General features: G+C 39.4%; 4 protein-coding genes across 6 annotated transcripts in view; 1 reads left to right on the top strand and 3 right to left on the bottom strand.

The window, feature by feature from the left end:
- The window catches only part of LOC104808049 (telomere repeat-binding factor 4-like), a 3,843-nt gene extending 1,652 nt beyond the window's left edge, over positions 1 to 2,191 (top strand). Inside the window, exons 3-7 of one of the 2 annotated variants that reach the window (XM_010533561.2) lie at positions 1 to 144; positions 314 to 398; positions 1,180 to 1,266; positions 1,560 to 1,839; positions 1,925 to 2,191. In XM_010533561.2, the coding sequence (XP_010531863.1) occupies positions 1 to 144; positions 314 to 398; positions 1,180 to 1,266; positions 1,560 to 1,839; positions 1,925 to 1,956 (628 nt within the window). In that variant the 3' untranslated portion in view covers positions 1,957 to 2,191. The remainder of the gene's footprint in view (positions 145 to 313; positions 399 to 1,179; positions 1,267 to 1,559; positions 1,840 to 1,924) is intronic. The other variant, XM_010533562.2, reaches the window with a different exon arrangement.
- Positions 2,192 to 2,294: 103 nt separating this feature from the next.
- Positions 2,295 to 6,869, bottom strand: LOC104808050 (casein kinase 1-like protein 2). Of its 2 annotated transcripts, XR_770894.2 has the most exons (15): positions 6,431 to 6,869; positions 6,292 to 6,332; positions 5,572 to 5,641; positions 5,329 to 5,477; positions 5,145 to 5,240; positions 4,992 to 5,062; positions 4,256 to 4,317; positions 4,111 to 4,174; positions 3,949 to 4,033; positions 3,744 to 3,870; positions 3,527 to 3,609; positions 3,375 to 3,438; positions 3,038 to 3,174; positions 2,515 to 2,920; positions 2,295 to 2,394 (listed from the first exon to the last, which is right to left on the bottom strand). XR_770894.2 is itself a non-coding variant. In XM_010533564.2 (14 exons), exons 1-14 carry the CDS (start codon positions 6,504 to 6,506, stop codon positions 2,657 to 2,659), a joined length of 1,389 nt encoding a protein of 462 aa, XP_010531866.1. In that variant the 5' UTR covers positions 6,507 to 6,869; the 3' UTR covers positions 2,295 to 2,656. The 2 variants fall into 2 exon arrangements, 1 of the variants encoding a protein (XP_010531866.1); XM_010533564.2 differs by having other exon boundaries at positions 2,295 to 2,920.
- An 805-nt stretch (positions 6,870 to 7,674) lies between these two features.
- On the bottom strand, positions 7,675 to 8,614 carry LOC109116473. Its single transcript, XM_019201947.1, has 2 exons — positions 8,506 to 8,614; positions 7,675 to 8,086 (listed from the first exon to the last, which is right to left on the bottom strand). The coding sequence occupies exons 1-2, from the start codon at positions 8,534 to 8,536 to the stop codon at positions 7,845 to 7,847; spliced, it is 273 nt and encodes a 90-aa protein (XP_019057492.1). The 5' UTR covers positions 8,537 to 8,614; the 3' UTR covers positions 7,675 to 7,844.
- A 1,419-nt stretch (positions 8,615 to 10,033) lies between these two features.
- LOC104808051 (developmentally-regulated G-protein 2) lies at positions 10,034 to 15,147 on the bottom strand. The gene is made up of 12 exons (XM_010533565.1): positions 15,073 to 15,147; positions 14,518 to 14,618; positions 13,724 to 13,791; positions 13,293 to 13,369; positions 12,980 to 13,160; positions 12,727 to 12,783; positions 12,533 to 12,607; positions 11,626 to 11,745; positions 11,234 to 11,404; positions 10,899 to 11,012; positions 10,545 to 10,715; positions 10,034 to 10,441 (listed from the first exon to the last, which is right to left on the bottom strand). Exons 2-12 carry the CDS (start codon positions 14,585 to 14,587, stop codon positions 10,346 to 10,348), a joined length of 1,200 nt encoding a protein of 399 aa, XP_010531867.1. The 5' UTR covers positions 14,588 to 14,618; positions 15,073 to 15,147; the 3' UTR covers positions 10,034 to 10,345.
- Positions 15,148 to 16,055: the final 908 nt, after the last annotated feature.

The following is a 16,055-nucleotide window of genomic DNA, read 5'->3' on the forward strand; positions in this document are numbered from 1 at the left end:
TGCAGCTGCTGCTGCCGCTACTGGTACTGCAACCCCCACTACTCATTCTTCCCCGGCTGCTTCCCTTCCACATAGTGCGTCTTCTGATTTGAGCATGGATGATAACTCTTTAAACGTTTCTGTGGATGCGAAGAATACTCCAAGGTTTGTCTTTCTTAAGTTTCTATTTTCCCTTGCTTGAAGTGGCCAATGTTTTTCCTTCTGTCTGTTGATGCACGTGTCCTGTAAATGTTGGTCTTTGATATGAAGTAATAATCTTTTGGTGAATCCGTTTGGTGCATTGTTTGACACTTGTGAGTGATTATTTTCTCAGGTACGATGGGATGATATTTGAAGCTCTTTCTTCCGTATCAGATGCAAATGGGTCTGATATCAGTGCTATTGTCAGTTTCATTGCGGTTAGTTGAGTATTTCTTTGCTGTTTAATATGTGCTAGCGAGAACCTTTTCGTGCCTGATTTCTTGATTTGTTAAAAGCTGTTAGAGTCCCATGACATTTAGATAGGGAGGGTTATCAACGGCATCTTCACGGATTGAGAAATAATATGAATTTATTCTTTAGTAACGTTTTGTCCATTTTGACTTGACAACCTCACACATAGACCCCTATTTGCTCATTATCCCTGTGCCATCTTATAAGTTATTGGAGGTGGGAAGCACCGTTTCATTCAGGAGCTGATTATCCGCTTATGTTATAAACACAGCCAAGCTAATCTTATGAGCAGATAGAAATACCATGCTTATGTTGGCTTTTGAACAGTTCATAATCAAGTGTTTGTTATATATGTTGTCCAATTTGAAGGATGGCAATGAACTATTGTTGTTGGCTATTTCTGCAAGTCAGAAGCTTGGAAATACAGAAGCTTGGAAATACTTCAACTTGAATCATATCTGTATTTCAACCCGTCGTAGTTATCAATCTTCTTGATATTCTTTTCTCTCAATCCAATAAACCGAGGTCGAAATCTGAAGTTGTATACTACTAACCAACTATTTTTTGCTGTTATTGTTTCATGCTAGTTGTCGAAGGGCATTCGATCATGAGAATCTAGAAAAAGGATGTACTTCGCCTGCTCTTCGAACTCCACTTATCCCCATTACCTGTTATTGCTGTCCCTAGTGGCTAACCATTGTTATGGTTGAGTTCTAAATGTATAACTGTAGTTTAATCTGAATATAGCAGAAAAAGCATGAGGTGCCGCTAAATTTTAGAAGGATCCTTGGCTCGAGATTGAGGAGGCTCGCTGCTCAGGGGAAACTTGAAAAGGTTAGCTATTTCCTAGTTTATAAGGTTTGAAGCACTCGTTTGTTACATGGAGCTTTTCTCTTGCCCTTTTATGTACAACACTTTCTCACTTCTGGGGCTGGCTCTTAGCTTGGAAACTGGCAATCCTTTCACGTTTTTTTAATGTGCAGTGTTTTATGTTTAAGCTTATGGTTCAAGCTGGTTGATTCATGCTTAGCAAGAATATTTTGGCTCAGAAAATGATCACATTTCCATGTTGTATATTATATTGTCCACTGAGGTTTACTTTCGTGCCTGGAACCAAACACGTACAGGCGCAGAGCTTCTATAAGATAAGCGATCCATCTGGAACAAGATCACCAGCCCAAAGACAGAAAGAGACCAATCTGAAACATCGGCAATCCAACAGTCAGAGCCCGGCTGTTTCTCAGGAGATGGTGGAGGAAGCTGCAATAACCGCGGCCTATAAGGTGGTGGAGGCGGAGAACAAAGTGGACGTGGCCAAGGGAGCAGTGGAAGAGTTGGAGAGGATGACCAGAATGGCAGAAGACACTGAAGTCTTTCTAGAGATTGCGAAAGAGATACACGAACGATGTGAGAGATCATTCCTGAACTCGTTTCTCTCCAACCAAGGTTTCGATTTCTGTCATCTAATTGTCGGGTTAAGTGTGTTTAACAGGTTCTCGTGGAGAGGTTGTGCTCTTGGCTTGAGTGGTGCCTGGTGTTTATCCGAAGCAAAGGAAACGGTCTCTCCGATTCATCTGTCAGTGTTGTAGGCATATCATATTTAGTATAAATAATGTAATATAATATCTGAGATTAGCTAGCGTTTTTTTGTTGTCCTTTCGTTCTGACAAATTTCGAACATTCTTCATAGGTCCTAACCTCTAAACCATCAAATTTGTGTGCAAAAATATATCTCCAGGAGTCTAGAATTTGATGACAAGTCGCTGTTGATACCTCAATATGGTAACGATAGGTTACGTAACAATTAATTAGTCTGATACTATGGCCCATAGAAAAGCAAGTTTCGTTGCTGCACTCACTCGTTAAACGCAACATGTGAACGAACCTTCTTCCTTCCCTTTGCAATTAACTGTGGCGGTGAAAAGCAAAATACAACAATCACACACGCACGCACGCACGCCCCTGCGTAAAAAAAAACAAAAACAAAATAAAACAAGTTATAATGAAGGAATTAAAACTTGGTACTTGTATCCCTTCCTCCTGACCGCTGGTTATATGAATGAGCGATGAGGGGGCATGTACTCTGTCTGTGGTTTGCAGCTTTGGCAGCTTCCCTCTCCTGTAAACGCAAATACACATGTAGCAAAAAGTCTTTTGTCTCTTTTTCTGTTAACATTTCCCAGGGTTTTAGGACAATCATATCATATCCTCGCATCTTTTGCCACTAAAAATGCAGGCTCTCCATCCCTTTTAGATTGGACTCGTAGTTCTTCATGACAGAAGTATTATTTCCTCCTGAAGGCGAAAGCTTGTTCTCGGATGAGATGACGCCATGTATTATCTTTGGGTGAGAGCCCAAACAAGCTTCAGTGACTTGCGGGTTAGAAGGCTCAGAGTCGGTTGTTCCCACAAGAGCAGCCTCACGACCACTGGGCATAGCCGCACGCCATGATGATCCACTTGCACGCATAAAGCTGGAGCTCGATAACTATACATGCAAGAAACAAAGAATCAGATCTCCCAGAGAATAAATTCAGAAACCCATTGCTCATTTTCAGCATTCGACTCAACTCATGAAGGGATACAATGGTGTTTATGTACTCACCATTACATCTTTAGAAAGGGAAGGATCAGTTGAAACTGGAGCTTTTTGTTTTGATATGCTTCCAGAGTTTAAAATTTGTCCTGAGCTGCGTCTACGATCTCCCGATGCCCATCCAGAAGGTCTAGCTTCATCACCACCTGCAGTCAAACCAGTGGGGCACGGCAAAGATTAAGTCAGATAGGTGCAAGTCACCTTTCAGTGGAACATACAACTCATCATTACATGCACAACTGAATATAATTAATCTTTCATTCCCTTCATCGCGGGGCTGGAAAGCAAGCATAAAACACTCAAAATAGAAGGAAAGACCGTTTATTGATGGACAGAGTAGAACAACCTGGTTGCCTCTCAGCACTCGCAATAACAGGGGGCAGGCCAGAACTTGGCCCAACTCCAGGACGCTGCAAAAATATATTGGAAGAAGTCCATGACCAATGAATCAAACAGTCAAAAGGTCAAATAACAATCGTTCGATGCCATGATACTTACAAGAGGGCGCGGAGGAGTGGCAGTGATCTGTGATTGCTGATACTTCAAGATTGTCCAATCAAATACATAATCAAACTGGAAGCCTGAAACATTAGGGGATCAAGACTGGTGAGTTTAAATCCCAGATAGCTAGACAGGGTTCATATTCATACTTGTATAAATATCTTTTGTATCCGTTGCATCAGTCTCAGAAAAAAGCTAACTTGAGAAACCAGACCTTCACGGATAAATAGGTCACGGAAGAGTCGTTTCAGGTAAGCATAGTCTGGTTTGTCGTCAAATCTCAGAGACCGGCAGTAATGGAAGTAAGATGCAAATTCTGAGGGATAACCCCGACATAGAGCCTAGAAATTAGCAAAAACCATTATATAAGTATTGTCAATCACACTTATCACCAGAACGGCTCTCCGATATCATTTTACCTCAATAGAGGTTGAAACTTTCTTTTCACTGATTTTCTCATACTTTTGCTTCTTGGTGCCAGCTTTGAGTCCCTGCCACGGAAGACTATATGCAAATGGTTAAGTAAACCAGCAACCCTAAGAAGAACCAACAGCAACAGTGAAAGCAGGAAAAGTAGATACCTTCCTCTTAAGAAGTACATGAGAACAAATCCAAGGGACTCCAAATCATCTCTACGACTTTGTTCTATAGCACAATTAACAATGGAACCAAAATCAGATTCTCTAAAGTAGTAAGAGAAAAAAAAAACTAAATAAAATGGCATACCAATGCCAAGATGAGTGTTCATGCTTGCATATCGAGCAGTCCCAGTCAAGTTCTTATTTTCCCTGTCATATGCACATGAGATTAGATTAATAACAATAAAAAAGATAACAGAATGCAGACTACAATTATCAAAATTTTACAAGGCACTGGACCAAAAAGTTTTATCATATCTTCTTCCAGCACAGCAAGCCAAAGACAAACAAAGTGGGAAGTGATACTAGGTTTTCTGTGAGGATTGACGTAAAACCAGAGAATAATTTCTTTTTTAAAAAGAAAGACCAGAGGGTAAGTTCAAAAGGTTAATAACATGAATGCCCATGTAACATCGAGAAACATGGTCATGAATGAATGCAGAAACTTTGTTCAACAACAACAACATCGCCTCATTCCCAAGTTCATTTGGGGTCGGCCGCATGAATCCTTCTTCTCCACTCATTTCGATCTCGGGTTAACTCTTTCGGAATCTGCAACACTTCCAAATCGTTTCTAATGACAGGCTCCCAAGTAAGTCTAGGTCTATATTCTCCACTTTTCTAACCGGCGCATCTATCGGCCTACGTTTTACATGTCCAAACCATCTTAAACGCCCCTCCCGTACCTTCTCTTCGATTACTATTACTCCTATTTTCTTTCTAATAATCTCATTTCTAATTCTATCCATCCTTGTGTGTCACGTATCGTTATTTAATCAGAAACAAAGACTCTCATAGAGGAAAATCACAAGGTCATAACCAACCTGTAAGGAATATGTTGATGAGTTGTACTGTCTCTGAACTTCTTTGCCAGGCCAAAGTCAATGATATACACCTGCATTGGGCTAAAATTTATTTAAGAAAGTAAATCAGGAGAGGAACCAAATCCAAAACAATCACCCTTTTCAAACAATGACCTGATTTGCACGCCTCCCAAGACCCATGAGGAAGTTGTCAGGCTTGATGTCTCGATGTAGAAATGACTTCGAATGAACAATTTCAATGCGATTGATCTAAAACGAGGAATATGAATATCCCAAAATTATGAAAATTTACCCATATCAATGCAGAAAATTATTTACTCAACAGAAGGGATCCTACCATTTGATCTGCAAGCATTAGCGCAGTCTTCAGTGACAGTTTCCTACTACAGAAATTGAATAAATCTTCAAGACTAGGCCCCAACAAGTCTATCACAAGGACGTTATAGTCCCCTTCAACACCATACCATTTTACGTTTGGAATTCCAGCTAAAAACAAGGGAAAAACAAGTAAACCTCTAGGATAAGAAAGAGAAGATATCGGAAACAGGAAATGTAAACAAATATAGAGCTAGGCTCTTACTTCCTCCTTGTAAAATTTTATACAATTTCGATTCATACAACAACTGAGGATGCTTTGTTTTTACATTTTCCTGAGAGAAAGAGATGCCGTCAGAAGATATATGCCAAAAGAACACCAGAAATAAACAACGATTAAACTGCAAACGTTAAAAGATAAGGAAACGAACAAAGAAAAAAAAAGAACACCAAGAAACTTGAAAATGACATTCTTAACAGCCAGAACTAGTACCAACAGGAGATGCTAAGAGCAGAAGTTACAAGCAACAGACAACAAGCATCAATTATCAGTTATTTTTCTAAAAGTTTGGGCCTACCAGTTGCAAGTTGTTTTTGTCCTGACTCAGCTAGACGATACAATTCACATTCACAAGGTTAGAATTCAAACAGCATTACTGCTTAGCTAAATGCTAGCCCTCAAGCTTATTGCTTCTCATGTGTCTTTTATGTCCCAAAAAAGAAAACTGAGATTTATGACCATATGATTAGTAGTACTCTTTCTCCATAGTAATTAACTTCATCTTAAACGGAAACTGGAGGAGGAAGCTACAGAATGTATAGCTTGCCTCTTTTTCCTTCAAAAGGCATTCATATCTAACGAGGTTATGTGAAAATGCAAGGATTTCGTTCACATCACCAAGATAACATTCGGTTCGGTTTACTTCAATTATCACTGAAAATGGTAAATTTCCACTTCAACAAGCAAAATACACGAAACACTTACCAGCTTAATCGCAACTTCTTCATTCGTCTGGATATTGGTGCCTTCAAACATCATCCAAGGAATCACGTGTTAAACAGTCATCAATTTCCACAGAAACCACGCCACACAAGAGTCAAAGCAGAGAAATTCAAGCGCATACCGATATAGATATCTCCGAATGATCCAGCGCCGATCTTCCTTCCGAGCCGAAACTTGTTTCCGACCCGCGGCTCCATCAAATCGAAAGCTAGTAACCCTAGAAGAGAGTCTCAACTGCCCAACGCCGAAACTCACAGACCACTCTGCCGTTTCCAGAGCTGGCCTCAGATGAGAATCAAGGAAAAAATCGAGAGAAAATACGAGAATTTCCGGTAAAAGCGAGAGTCCAAACAGAGGAAAAGTGATGAGAGCGCGCGATTGAAGCCGGAGAGTAATCGATTACAATATGATTATCAGAGAGTGGAATCGAATCAAACAGATTCAAGACAGAAGCAGTGTTGGATTCCGATTGACTTCCAGCGACAAATCTTCAACATCTCTTCTACGCAGTGAAGATACGGAGAGAGAGAGAGAGAGAGAGAGAGAGAGAGAGAGAGAGATGACATTGGAAAATAATTTTGGAGTGGTCAGAGATTTTATATGGGCCGAGCCTAACCAAGGTTAGCCTTACCCAGGTCCAGAGTAGTTATCACTTAGCAGAGACGTTGGTTTTAACGTTATGGATAATATATTTTTATATCTCCAAATATATTACATATATATTTTGTATGTATATATATATTAGATATCATAATTTAGAGAAAAAAATATTTTATGATATACATATATGTTTTTATATCTGAAAAAACAAATGTTATTATGATATATGGGTTTAGAACAAATCTTATCATGATATTTGGTATGAGAATGATGATATAATATCGGTTTTGAATCTTTTCTTAAAAAAACTCTCAATAAAAATATTCATATACCATATACTATATATATAGATATTTATCCTTGCAATCTCCTGGTGAAGTTGCACATGCAGTTTACAAAACCACAGACCTAACCTAACTGGTTTGGTTTAAAGAATTGTTTTCGTTTCTTTGGTGTTTGAACAGGTAATGCATATTTTGGAACAAAGGAAGTGATATACCGCAGCCCGAACATTACGGATGCGAAAACACTTTTAGAAGGCAAGATGTTCGACCATGGTTCGGTCGAACGGTCCGCCGAGAGAAACGCAAGGATATTCCACTGAGAACACTCGACACCGGAAGCTTTACGTGCTAAAACAGATCGCATGGTCAGAAACTACATACTTTTTGGCATAAAATCCTGCTCGCCGGGTACCCAGCTTCGCCCTCTTCCGCTCCTCTCTCTTTTCTCGCCTCGTTTTATCCGTCATCTCGACCACTCGTCTTCGCCAACTGATAACCCGAATACTCAAAATTCGAACACACATACGATTTGGCAATCGACATCTCAATGTAGCATGCCAAAGTTTTGGGATAGTTTTGGTGAGCCTACTCTTAAAGTACAAAGGCCAAACCATTTCAGGAAACAAACTACTCTTAAAGTTTTGAGAAGCGCTATTTATCGGATCCGGAGTCTCTTTTCGGGTGGACTGCGTCGACAATGGCTTCGATCTCTTCCTTCATGCGTTCAAGGACACTGGGTCCTTTCACATCATCAACAGCTGTGCTCTCATCAATGTCGTCACTTGTTCCGTGAGTTTCCTTGTGATGTCGAGGTGATTTATCATAATGTGCCATCGCTTCCATCTCTTCTTTCGCTCTCTCGAACACGTTCGGTGCCTTGACGTCCTTCTTCTCTGCACAAACAAACAGGCAGAGGAGAAGCAACCAGAGCATCAGACAAGGCAATCTTGTCCGGACAGGGAAAGAAGGAGAAAAGTTATCTGTGTATGATCGTTCCCTGAATACTAATGATGATGATGATGATGATGTTGATGCAGAAGAAAAAGGATCATCCACTTGAGAAGAGACACAAATCTATGATTCGACATAGAAATGGTAACCAAGAACGACCCTTTTCAAGATTGAATCTCCTCATGGCTGCGTATGGCTAATTTCAATCTGTTTCACTCAAATTCATCGCAGAACCGGAGAAAATATCCAAAAATTACCCAAACAGTAGGTTTTTTAATCGTCGATAAAAACCCAGAAAAAGAGGGAATGAAAAGAGAAAAAAACCCTAAAATCATGAGATTGAATCGAAGTGTCGCTTTACCTGATGGAGAGTTAGGCTTGTGATCCGCCATGGATACGGATGGGTCTGCTGATAGATCTTTATCTTGCCGTCTTCGACTTTATGGCAACACAGGTTCTACAAGTGTCGAGGTGCGTTTAATCTGGACCGTTGGATTATAATGCAGACAAGCGGTTGATCACTTGACGCGTGAACGAGCCCACGTGCGTCCCGGGCCGGTGGTTTAGGAGAAACCGTTGTTTACATTATACGACTTTAGGAGGCAAAATTGGAAGGAAAAAAAAAAAAAAAAAATCGGAGGTTGCTACCAGATTACTTGGATCTCGGATATATGAGAATTTGGTACATCTGATTCTGAAATCTAAATAATTCGGATTTTAGGTTTTAAAATTCTATTCCAAATATATAGTTTTAATTACTCTGGATATTAAAATATCTGTAAGACGAGATAAAATACTGAAATTCAAGAAGTAAATGGTAGAGGACCAATGGTGAATGTACGATGTCGTGATAAATGTACAGTAAAATTTAAAATAATTCGCCCTCTGCTGATCGTAGAACGGATTCATGTGTTATTGGTTCATGTGGTTCTGCCGATTAAAAAAAGCTAAGGGTGTACTCTTTTTCTCCTTCGCTCTGAAGATTATCCATCCAAAATATCGTATAACTCAGATAGATTTCGGAGTATTTTTCTCCTGCGACTAAAATCAGTTATAACAAGACCGGTGGGTGGCAGACAGGCCATGGGAGAAGCTCACTCGAGCAAGAGCAGCTTGCCCGAACATGACACTGTACAGGTCAGGAAGAACAATCTCACAACCAGAGTCATGGCTGGTTAAGCTTCCATTATTGTCAGGCTCGAGCTCAGAGTACTTTCGGGACGAGACGTCAACCCCGTCTGCATCTCTGTCCCCGGTTACATTCTCGGGAAGCCTACTCGAGGAGGGGTATTATAAGAGGAAACTGGGTTACACTGACTTGATAGAATCCACCAAAGTTCAAGAAGAAACAGCCGGTGTCTTGCAAAGGAAATCTAAAGAGCAATGGTGGCTCAGATCCCTTGTGTAACCAGTGGACTGACCTTTACGACCCGATCTTTTATCCGGGTATGGACGAAGAGCCCGTGAAGCTTGAAATTTGCCTCGACTGCTGCAACAACTTGTTGGTAATCTTTCCTGGTTTCACAACCATTCCTCGGGACACATACACGAAATACAGATACAGAAAATCTTGTGTAATCTTGTCATATGAATATTAGAGGAATGGTTCCGAAAATGTGACCTTACAGTTGGTTTGGCCATTTAGGCCGTTTTCCAAAGATTTTTCTTGCTTTTGGAAAAAAAAAACAGCCAAGGAATAGATTGGCTTATTACTCGTGCCGGCGAAAAATTGGGCATGAAAAAATAACACGAAACAAAGATCAAAAACCTAAATCTCCAAACATGGAAGTTTGAAGATGGGTTTCAACATTTTGGATTCGACTGGTTATAACCATAGTCACAACCATATTAAGAAGGGCTCAGAGCATCAGGACATGGAAAATTTGATGTCACATAAAACCGAGTAGAGTTATATTTCAGTAACTCCCCAGAAATGTTTCTTCATGATCACAGAAACAAAATGGTTTCGAGGTATACTCATGGAAAAAACCTGACTTCAGATGAAAATAGCAACCGATAATTCTATTTCTAGAACATAATTTGGGATTCAAGTCCGTAGTTTGAGCCCTTGTACCATGAAGTAGAAAACGATTCAAAACTATATTAAAAAAATACAACAGAGAAATCTTACCTTCTCGAAATCATCCATGATTGGGGAGATGCTCAAATCCTAAGTGCAGAGAAGTCAGCTAACTTGTGTCTTAGGTCTTTAGAGGAGCTTTCTTCTCCCTGTCTGAGATTCTCGCGGGTGCTGTCGAGTGTGATTTGAATCGACCTCTTCCCCCTTCCTCTTTCTCCTGGAATTTCAACAACCCAAGAAATAGATTTACTTTTAGCAATCCTCTCATGGAACAGAAATAAAGTTGAAGATTTAGTCTAAAGTTACAGGATGATCTGTACCTTTTTCTTGACGATCTGGACGACATCTTCATCTTGAAGACGGTGAGAGAGACCGCAATGCTGAGGGTAGTGCCTTGCGCTAGTGCCCCACACGAGTGCGTACTTCATATCCTTCACCAGAGTCCTGTGGACATGGTCACAGAAGTCTTCAACTGTGCAGCCACCTCTATCCTGTGGAATCACGGGAAAACCCAAGTATAATTACAGATATCTGTCTTTTAATCTTTTCCTTTTACACAAAACAAAAAAAAACAGGAAAAGGGAGGGAAAAAGCATCGATCCACCCTAGGAGCATGGGTTTGTAAAAGGACAAGTTTCAACAGTATGTTGCAGTGACTATCGAATAATACTTACAGCTGAGAGGACAAAGGGCTCTTCAAAATCAGGTTGCTGGCCTTGAGGCTTTGAGTAAACTCTCACAAGTCCCATCTCATCCCACATTCTTGCAAGTAGTCTGTCCAAGTTTAGCTGTGCCAAGCAATACAAACACCATTATTACATGAGGGGTTCCAATCAATCAAGATTGTTGAACTTGGAATACAATCAAATAGCAAAGTTCGCCCATTTAGGGGCTACAATCTTCATGATGAAGCTAGAACGGTACTGTGTTGGGGTTTTACTTGTCACCATCCTTGCAGATCTAGAGAAACATCATCAGCCATTGTTTTTGTCAATGTAATAGAACTTGCCTTCAGATTGCAGCTGATAACGATGGAATTTGGCTGTCGTGCTAGCCTATCCACATCATCAATCCCAATAACATCAATTTTGTTGTATACATATACACATTTTATATATTTTCGGTTGCCCTCAATGACATCAATAAGGTCATCCACTGTAGCATCCTCACGAAATAGCACCTGCAATATTCAGCACTAAATTCATAAGAAGAATGCCTTGACAACAGAAAGTACTACGAGAAAGCTTTTCTCCAAGCAGAATGTACATAAGAAGTATTTGTTTTAAAGGTGACACTTCTCTTTTCTTATCGTTTTAGTTGCGATTGAACTTCACTCCAAACATATAGTTACTGAAATTCTACTCCGAACCCTCTGACAAGGCAAGGACTAATATCAATTACCTCTGCATTGTGAATTTTGTATTCATGCAGAATTTGATAACAAAGCTTCTCATCAATGTGAGTCAAGGGCATTGTACTGTTGAAAGAAATTCCTCCCGTCTTTTTCTTCTTGAAGTATATCTGTTGAACAGAACGAGCAACACAAACGTAATACGAAATTAAATTCCAAGGAGAACAATAATCAATTTTCTGAGTAGAGTACATCAGGTTAGAGCAGTATTTCTGAAAGGCCAACTCCTATCAGAATAACAAGACCAGAAGTTGATTTTTGGTCCTATAAGAAAAGAAGCCCGAAATTAACACGAGTCACGACACAACAATAGTGTTAGTATCCCACGTCGACCAACTGTGAGATCGGTTGATGACTTAAGGCTATAGGCACCCTCCCCAACAAATGAACTTTTCGGGTAAGTTTTACTCATGAGTCTTAGAGAGATTTAATTGGACCCGTTCTGGGGTGGGTTCTATCAAATTGGTATCAAAGGCAATCCTAGGGTATGCGACGAAAGAAGCGGGAGAGGAATGAATGGGAGAAGAGCACATAGGGGTGAAAAGTCATGCAATCAAGAAGCCACCAACGCAACGATTGTCACCGCCGAAAGGAAGCAGGATTATTAGCATCCCGCGTCGACTGAGTATGAGATTGGTTGATCCTCTCCCAACAAGTTAGCTCTTGGGGTGAATTTCATTCATAGGCCCCAGAGTGATTTAATTGGGCTCATTATGGGGTGGGTTCTATCAAATATGTAGAATAAAAAAGAAATAAAACTGATTTTCTCAGCAAGGAATAAAGGATAATGTAAAATCAAGCTAACAGTGGGTGGGTCAACTAAAGGAGGGTCTAAAGCATGAGATAATAGATATTACAGCTGAAATATATATGCATCACTCTTAAAGAAGAGCTAACCTGTGGTGGTCTTTTGTTGAGCCGCAAACCCACAGCTTCAAGTTCCTTAGTCAATATTTGCCTGTGGCCTTCACTCTAAACCATTTTAGAAGAACAAAAAGTAAGATCCAACAGGAAGTAGCATGGCCAGAAGACAGCACAAACACTTAAAACTGCATGCACGAACAGCTATAAGATTAAACTGCAAAACTTACTTTTGACGCATCAAGAACCATCAACACAAGGTCAGAAGACTTTGCGACAGCAATAACCTAAGAAATAAGCAGTCTCAATCAAGGTTCATAGAATAATGATAATATTTTTGCGTCGTCAAGAAACTGATAGAAATACACCACTGCTTTCATAAGGTGGCACATCAATCATAAATCATCAATTCATGGACACAAAATGAGTCTATCAGGGGATTCAGGTTCAAAAAACAAGAAAACTAAGCAGTGGGATATCGACCTGCCTCCCACGCCCCTTCCCTTCCGAAGCACCTTCAATAATTCCCGGAAGATCGAGCAGCTGAATTTTTGTGTCATTGTAATGAATTACTCCAGGGATGCATGTAAGCGTTGTAAATTCATACGAAGCTGCTTCAGAATGGGTGCCAGTTAACATTGTCAAAAGAGTGGATTTTCCAACACTGCAATTTACAGCCACATCCATTAGCTTTCACGTGCCCAAGCGGGAGATCTTTTAAGATGCACCGGAATTTCAGAAAAAGAAGATACATATGCATGGTTTTGTGAGAGTATTAGTGTTTAATGTGCTCAACCTTGGAAAGCCTATCAGTGCAACACGTCCATGACCATACTTTGTAACTTCAAAACCTTCCCCACCTCCACTGGAACCCTGATAAGACATATTCAGAAAACCGTTACAGACTAAAGGCAAAGAAAGAAATGGCATTTTAATGCTCTCCTTTAGATACAAGCAGTGTACATACATGATTTTAGTTAAAAAGCAGGTAATGCCTGTAGTATTAAATTCTTAAATATGTGTTCAATTTACAGAACAATAAACAAATCAATGATTCACACAGAGAAAGTCCATTCTTTCTATTTTATTCGGCCGAAAAAATATGTCAAGAACAGAGCATATCCTTTTTCCTTCTCGTATGATAAAATTTTCCAAAAACAAACAGCAGATGATCCATGAATATGTGGTTAGACTCATTGTTGACAATTTTAAAGAAACTTGCAGTACTTTGGGAGGCTCTAACAGCTGTGTCCTGAGCTTTGCGATCTTTGCCTTGAGCTGACCAAGATGATACTCTGTAGATCAAGCAGAGCAACACATATTAGTTGACTATTTATTCTGCTTGTTTGGACAAACATAAGCTTAGAAAAAAGAAAAGAGAAGCAGCGATGAAAACTTATAATATTTATCGTATGTTTCTCTCATTGTCACTGATATGAATCTCTACATTTGAAAAGGTTAGAGACATGATCGAATGAGAAATCTATGACATACTACAAAGGATTACAATCCCATTTAGTGCATTTAACAGATGCAGGTATATCTTCCTGTTTCCTGTATCTATTTCCAGTGTTGATGCCCTTGACCATCCCATAGCTCATGCACTTGGAAACATGGAAAGAGCGTCCATGGAAAAATCCCAGTAATTCGAAAAGAATATTGACAACCATATGTTCAAAATGAAGGAAGTGCATCCTTTTTGTAATCCATAAAGAGCCATGAAAGAAATCGTGTTCCCCATGATAATATCACAATGAAGAATATCTTTAGAGAAGTTCAAATAAACAACTCTAGAAGCCATGCATCACTGCAACATCGTCCTACCGAATCTTTATGTATCGTGACAGTTCAATCTCGGTCAAGCTGTAACCGATGTATTACCGACCCTAGACATGAACCTATGGACACTGCAGCACATAAGGGCCATAAAATTTTTGGAGACAAGACAGTTTACAGTTACAGAATAATTCAGACGTGAGCATGAGATTGATAATTACAAATCATGAGTGGCAAAGTAAAACCTGTAGCTTTATTCTTTTGAGTCCGAGCCATCTCGGCCTCGATTTCCTTAATCTTTTCAATGATCCCCATTTTGGCTTCAGAGTTGCTGCTCCTCCTACGGCTACAAAGAGAGAAAAGACGAGAGTGATATGGAAATTTGTCTCCGCGTCAAAAAACAAAACGACGAAACAGACCATTCATGGACGACAAAGAATAATCAAACTAGTATTAAATAAACCCACATTCCAAACTGGGTCGAATAACGCAATTAAGAAGCTAAAATCAAACCCAAAGAACATCCAATCCAAGCGCATTACTACGAACAAAAACATAGCTTCCTGGAAGAAATCAATCGAGACAAAGACACAAACAAAATCCTCGGAGTACCAGGAAAAAAAACACGAAATCAAAGCTATTACCCACATGTATTCGACCAAACAAAAGTCGAATATTAAACACGACAAAACACCCACACGATTTAGCTCCGTAATTGAATATCAGCAATCTGTTAGTGAATCAGCGCCAAAATCAATACTCGGGCATGATAAAAGTAGGAAGATTGACGAGCCACTCACCGTGGAAGCCGATCTCAGGGACACCTTCCGCGGAGAGAGAGAGAGAGACTCTAATAGGGCGTTGTTTGCGTTTAGTACCAAAAAAAAAACGGTATTGTATTGGGTGCCTTTGTAAAAACAAAATGGGCCTAGACACCATTTTGGGCCCTCAAATTTCTGATGCATATTGGGCTTATCTATTGGGCATTGTATCGTACCCGACCGAACAAGGGACATAGGAAGGTGATGTTCACTACGATCACATTTTTTCAGCATCGATTGCTGAAAAAGTTATTAAGCTAACGTATTCGGATATGAATTTGAAAGAAAAATTCAAATTTGCATTGGAGAAAAAAAAATTATATTTATTGAACGTATGCATTTGAAAATTTCCATATATACATATAATTGGTGTAATGTTATTTTTTTTTAAATTGCTGACGTGGTATATATATGTGTTATTGATGTGACGACGATGAAGCGATAATTATGCGAATATAAATGTAACGTATCATTTTTTCTTTTTGGATAATTCGGAAGTTCACCGAATCTTCAGTCGAACTATATCTTCTAGAAAACAAAAAAATTCAGGTGAATATCTCTCCTCACGATTAGATTTAAACCCATAATAAGAACATGATTTACATATTATCTTACCATTAGACTATACGAAGAATTTTATATTTGATGAAAGATTGAAAACATGATAAATATAAAATAGAGTTTCGAATGAAAAGGCAAAAGAAAAAGAAACTCTTTTTTTGAATTAGCCGCACGTTGTGTTGCTCATATATGTGTTCATATAATAGTTTGAGATTAATAAAAATAAGGAAACTAAATTAGCCACAAACGGCTAATGATACAAATGGTAAGTCCTTTATTTTAATAAGATCCACTCAATCCCTTGCTCAACTGTAATCACCAATGGATGCCTCCATCAAATCTCCAATATCTTTTTTATTATCGTCAACACCACCCAAGTTTGGGTAACGTCAGTCAAAAAT

This window comes from Tarenaya hassleriana, unplaced genomic scaffold (genome assembly GCF_000463585.1).
Source record: "Tarenaya hassleriana unplaced genomic scaffold, ASM46358v1 Cleome14, whole genome shotgun sequence".
NCBI classification, from domain to species: domain Eukaryota; kingdom Viridiplantae; phylum Streptophyta; class Magnoliopsida; order Brassicales; family Cleomaceae; genus Tarenaya; species Tarenaya hassleriana.

What these genes read in the sequence shown, in the direction of transcription:
- LOC104808051 (XM_010533565.1), bottom strand. Translation starts at nt 14,587, where the DNA reads ATGGGGATCATTGAAAAGATTAAGGAAATCGAGGCCGAGATGGCTCGG. An exon ending in GCACTGATAGGCTTTCCAAG is followed by an intron (nt 13,161 to 13,292) that starts GTTGAGCACATT and finishes TGTAAATTGCAG; the next exon opens with TGTTGGAAAATCCACTCTTT. An exon ending in TGGTTCTTGATGCGTCAAAA is followed by an intron (nt 12,608 to 12,726) that starts GTAAGTTTTGCA and finishes AAAATGGTTTAG; the next exon opens with AGTGAAGGCCACAGGCAAAT.
- LOC104808050 (XM_010533564.2), bottom strand. Translation starts at nt 6,506, where the DNA reads ATGGAGCCGCGGGTCGGAAACAAGTTTCGGCTCGGAAGGAAGATCGGC. An exon ending in CATCAACATATTCCTTACAG is followed by an intron (nt 4,318 to 4,991) that starts GTTGGTTATGAC and finishes TGCATATGACAG; the next exon opens with GGAAAATAAGAACTTGACTG. An exon ending in ATGTACTTCTTAAGAGGAAG is followed by an intron (nt 4,034 to 4,110) that starts GTATCTACTTTT and finishes ATTTGCATATAG; the next exon opens with TCTTCCGTGGCAGGGACTCA.
- LOC109116473 (XM_019201947.1), bottom strand. Translation starts at nt 8,536, where the DNA reads ATGGCGGATCACAAGCCTAACTCTCCATCAG. An exon ending in CAAGCCTAACTCTCCATCAG is followed by an intron (nt 8,087 to 8,505) that starts GTAAAGCGACAC and finishes TTGTTTGTGCAG; the next exon opens with AGAAGAAGGACGTCAAGGCA.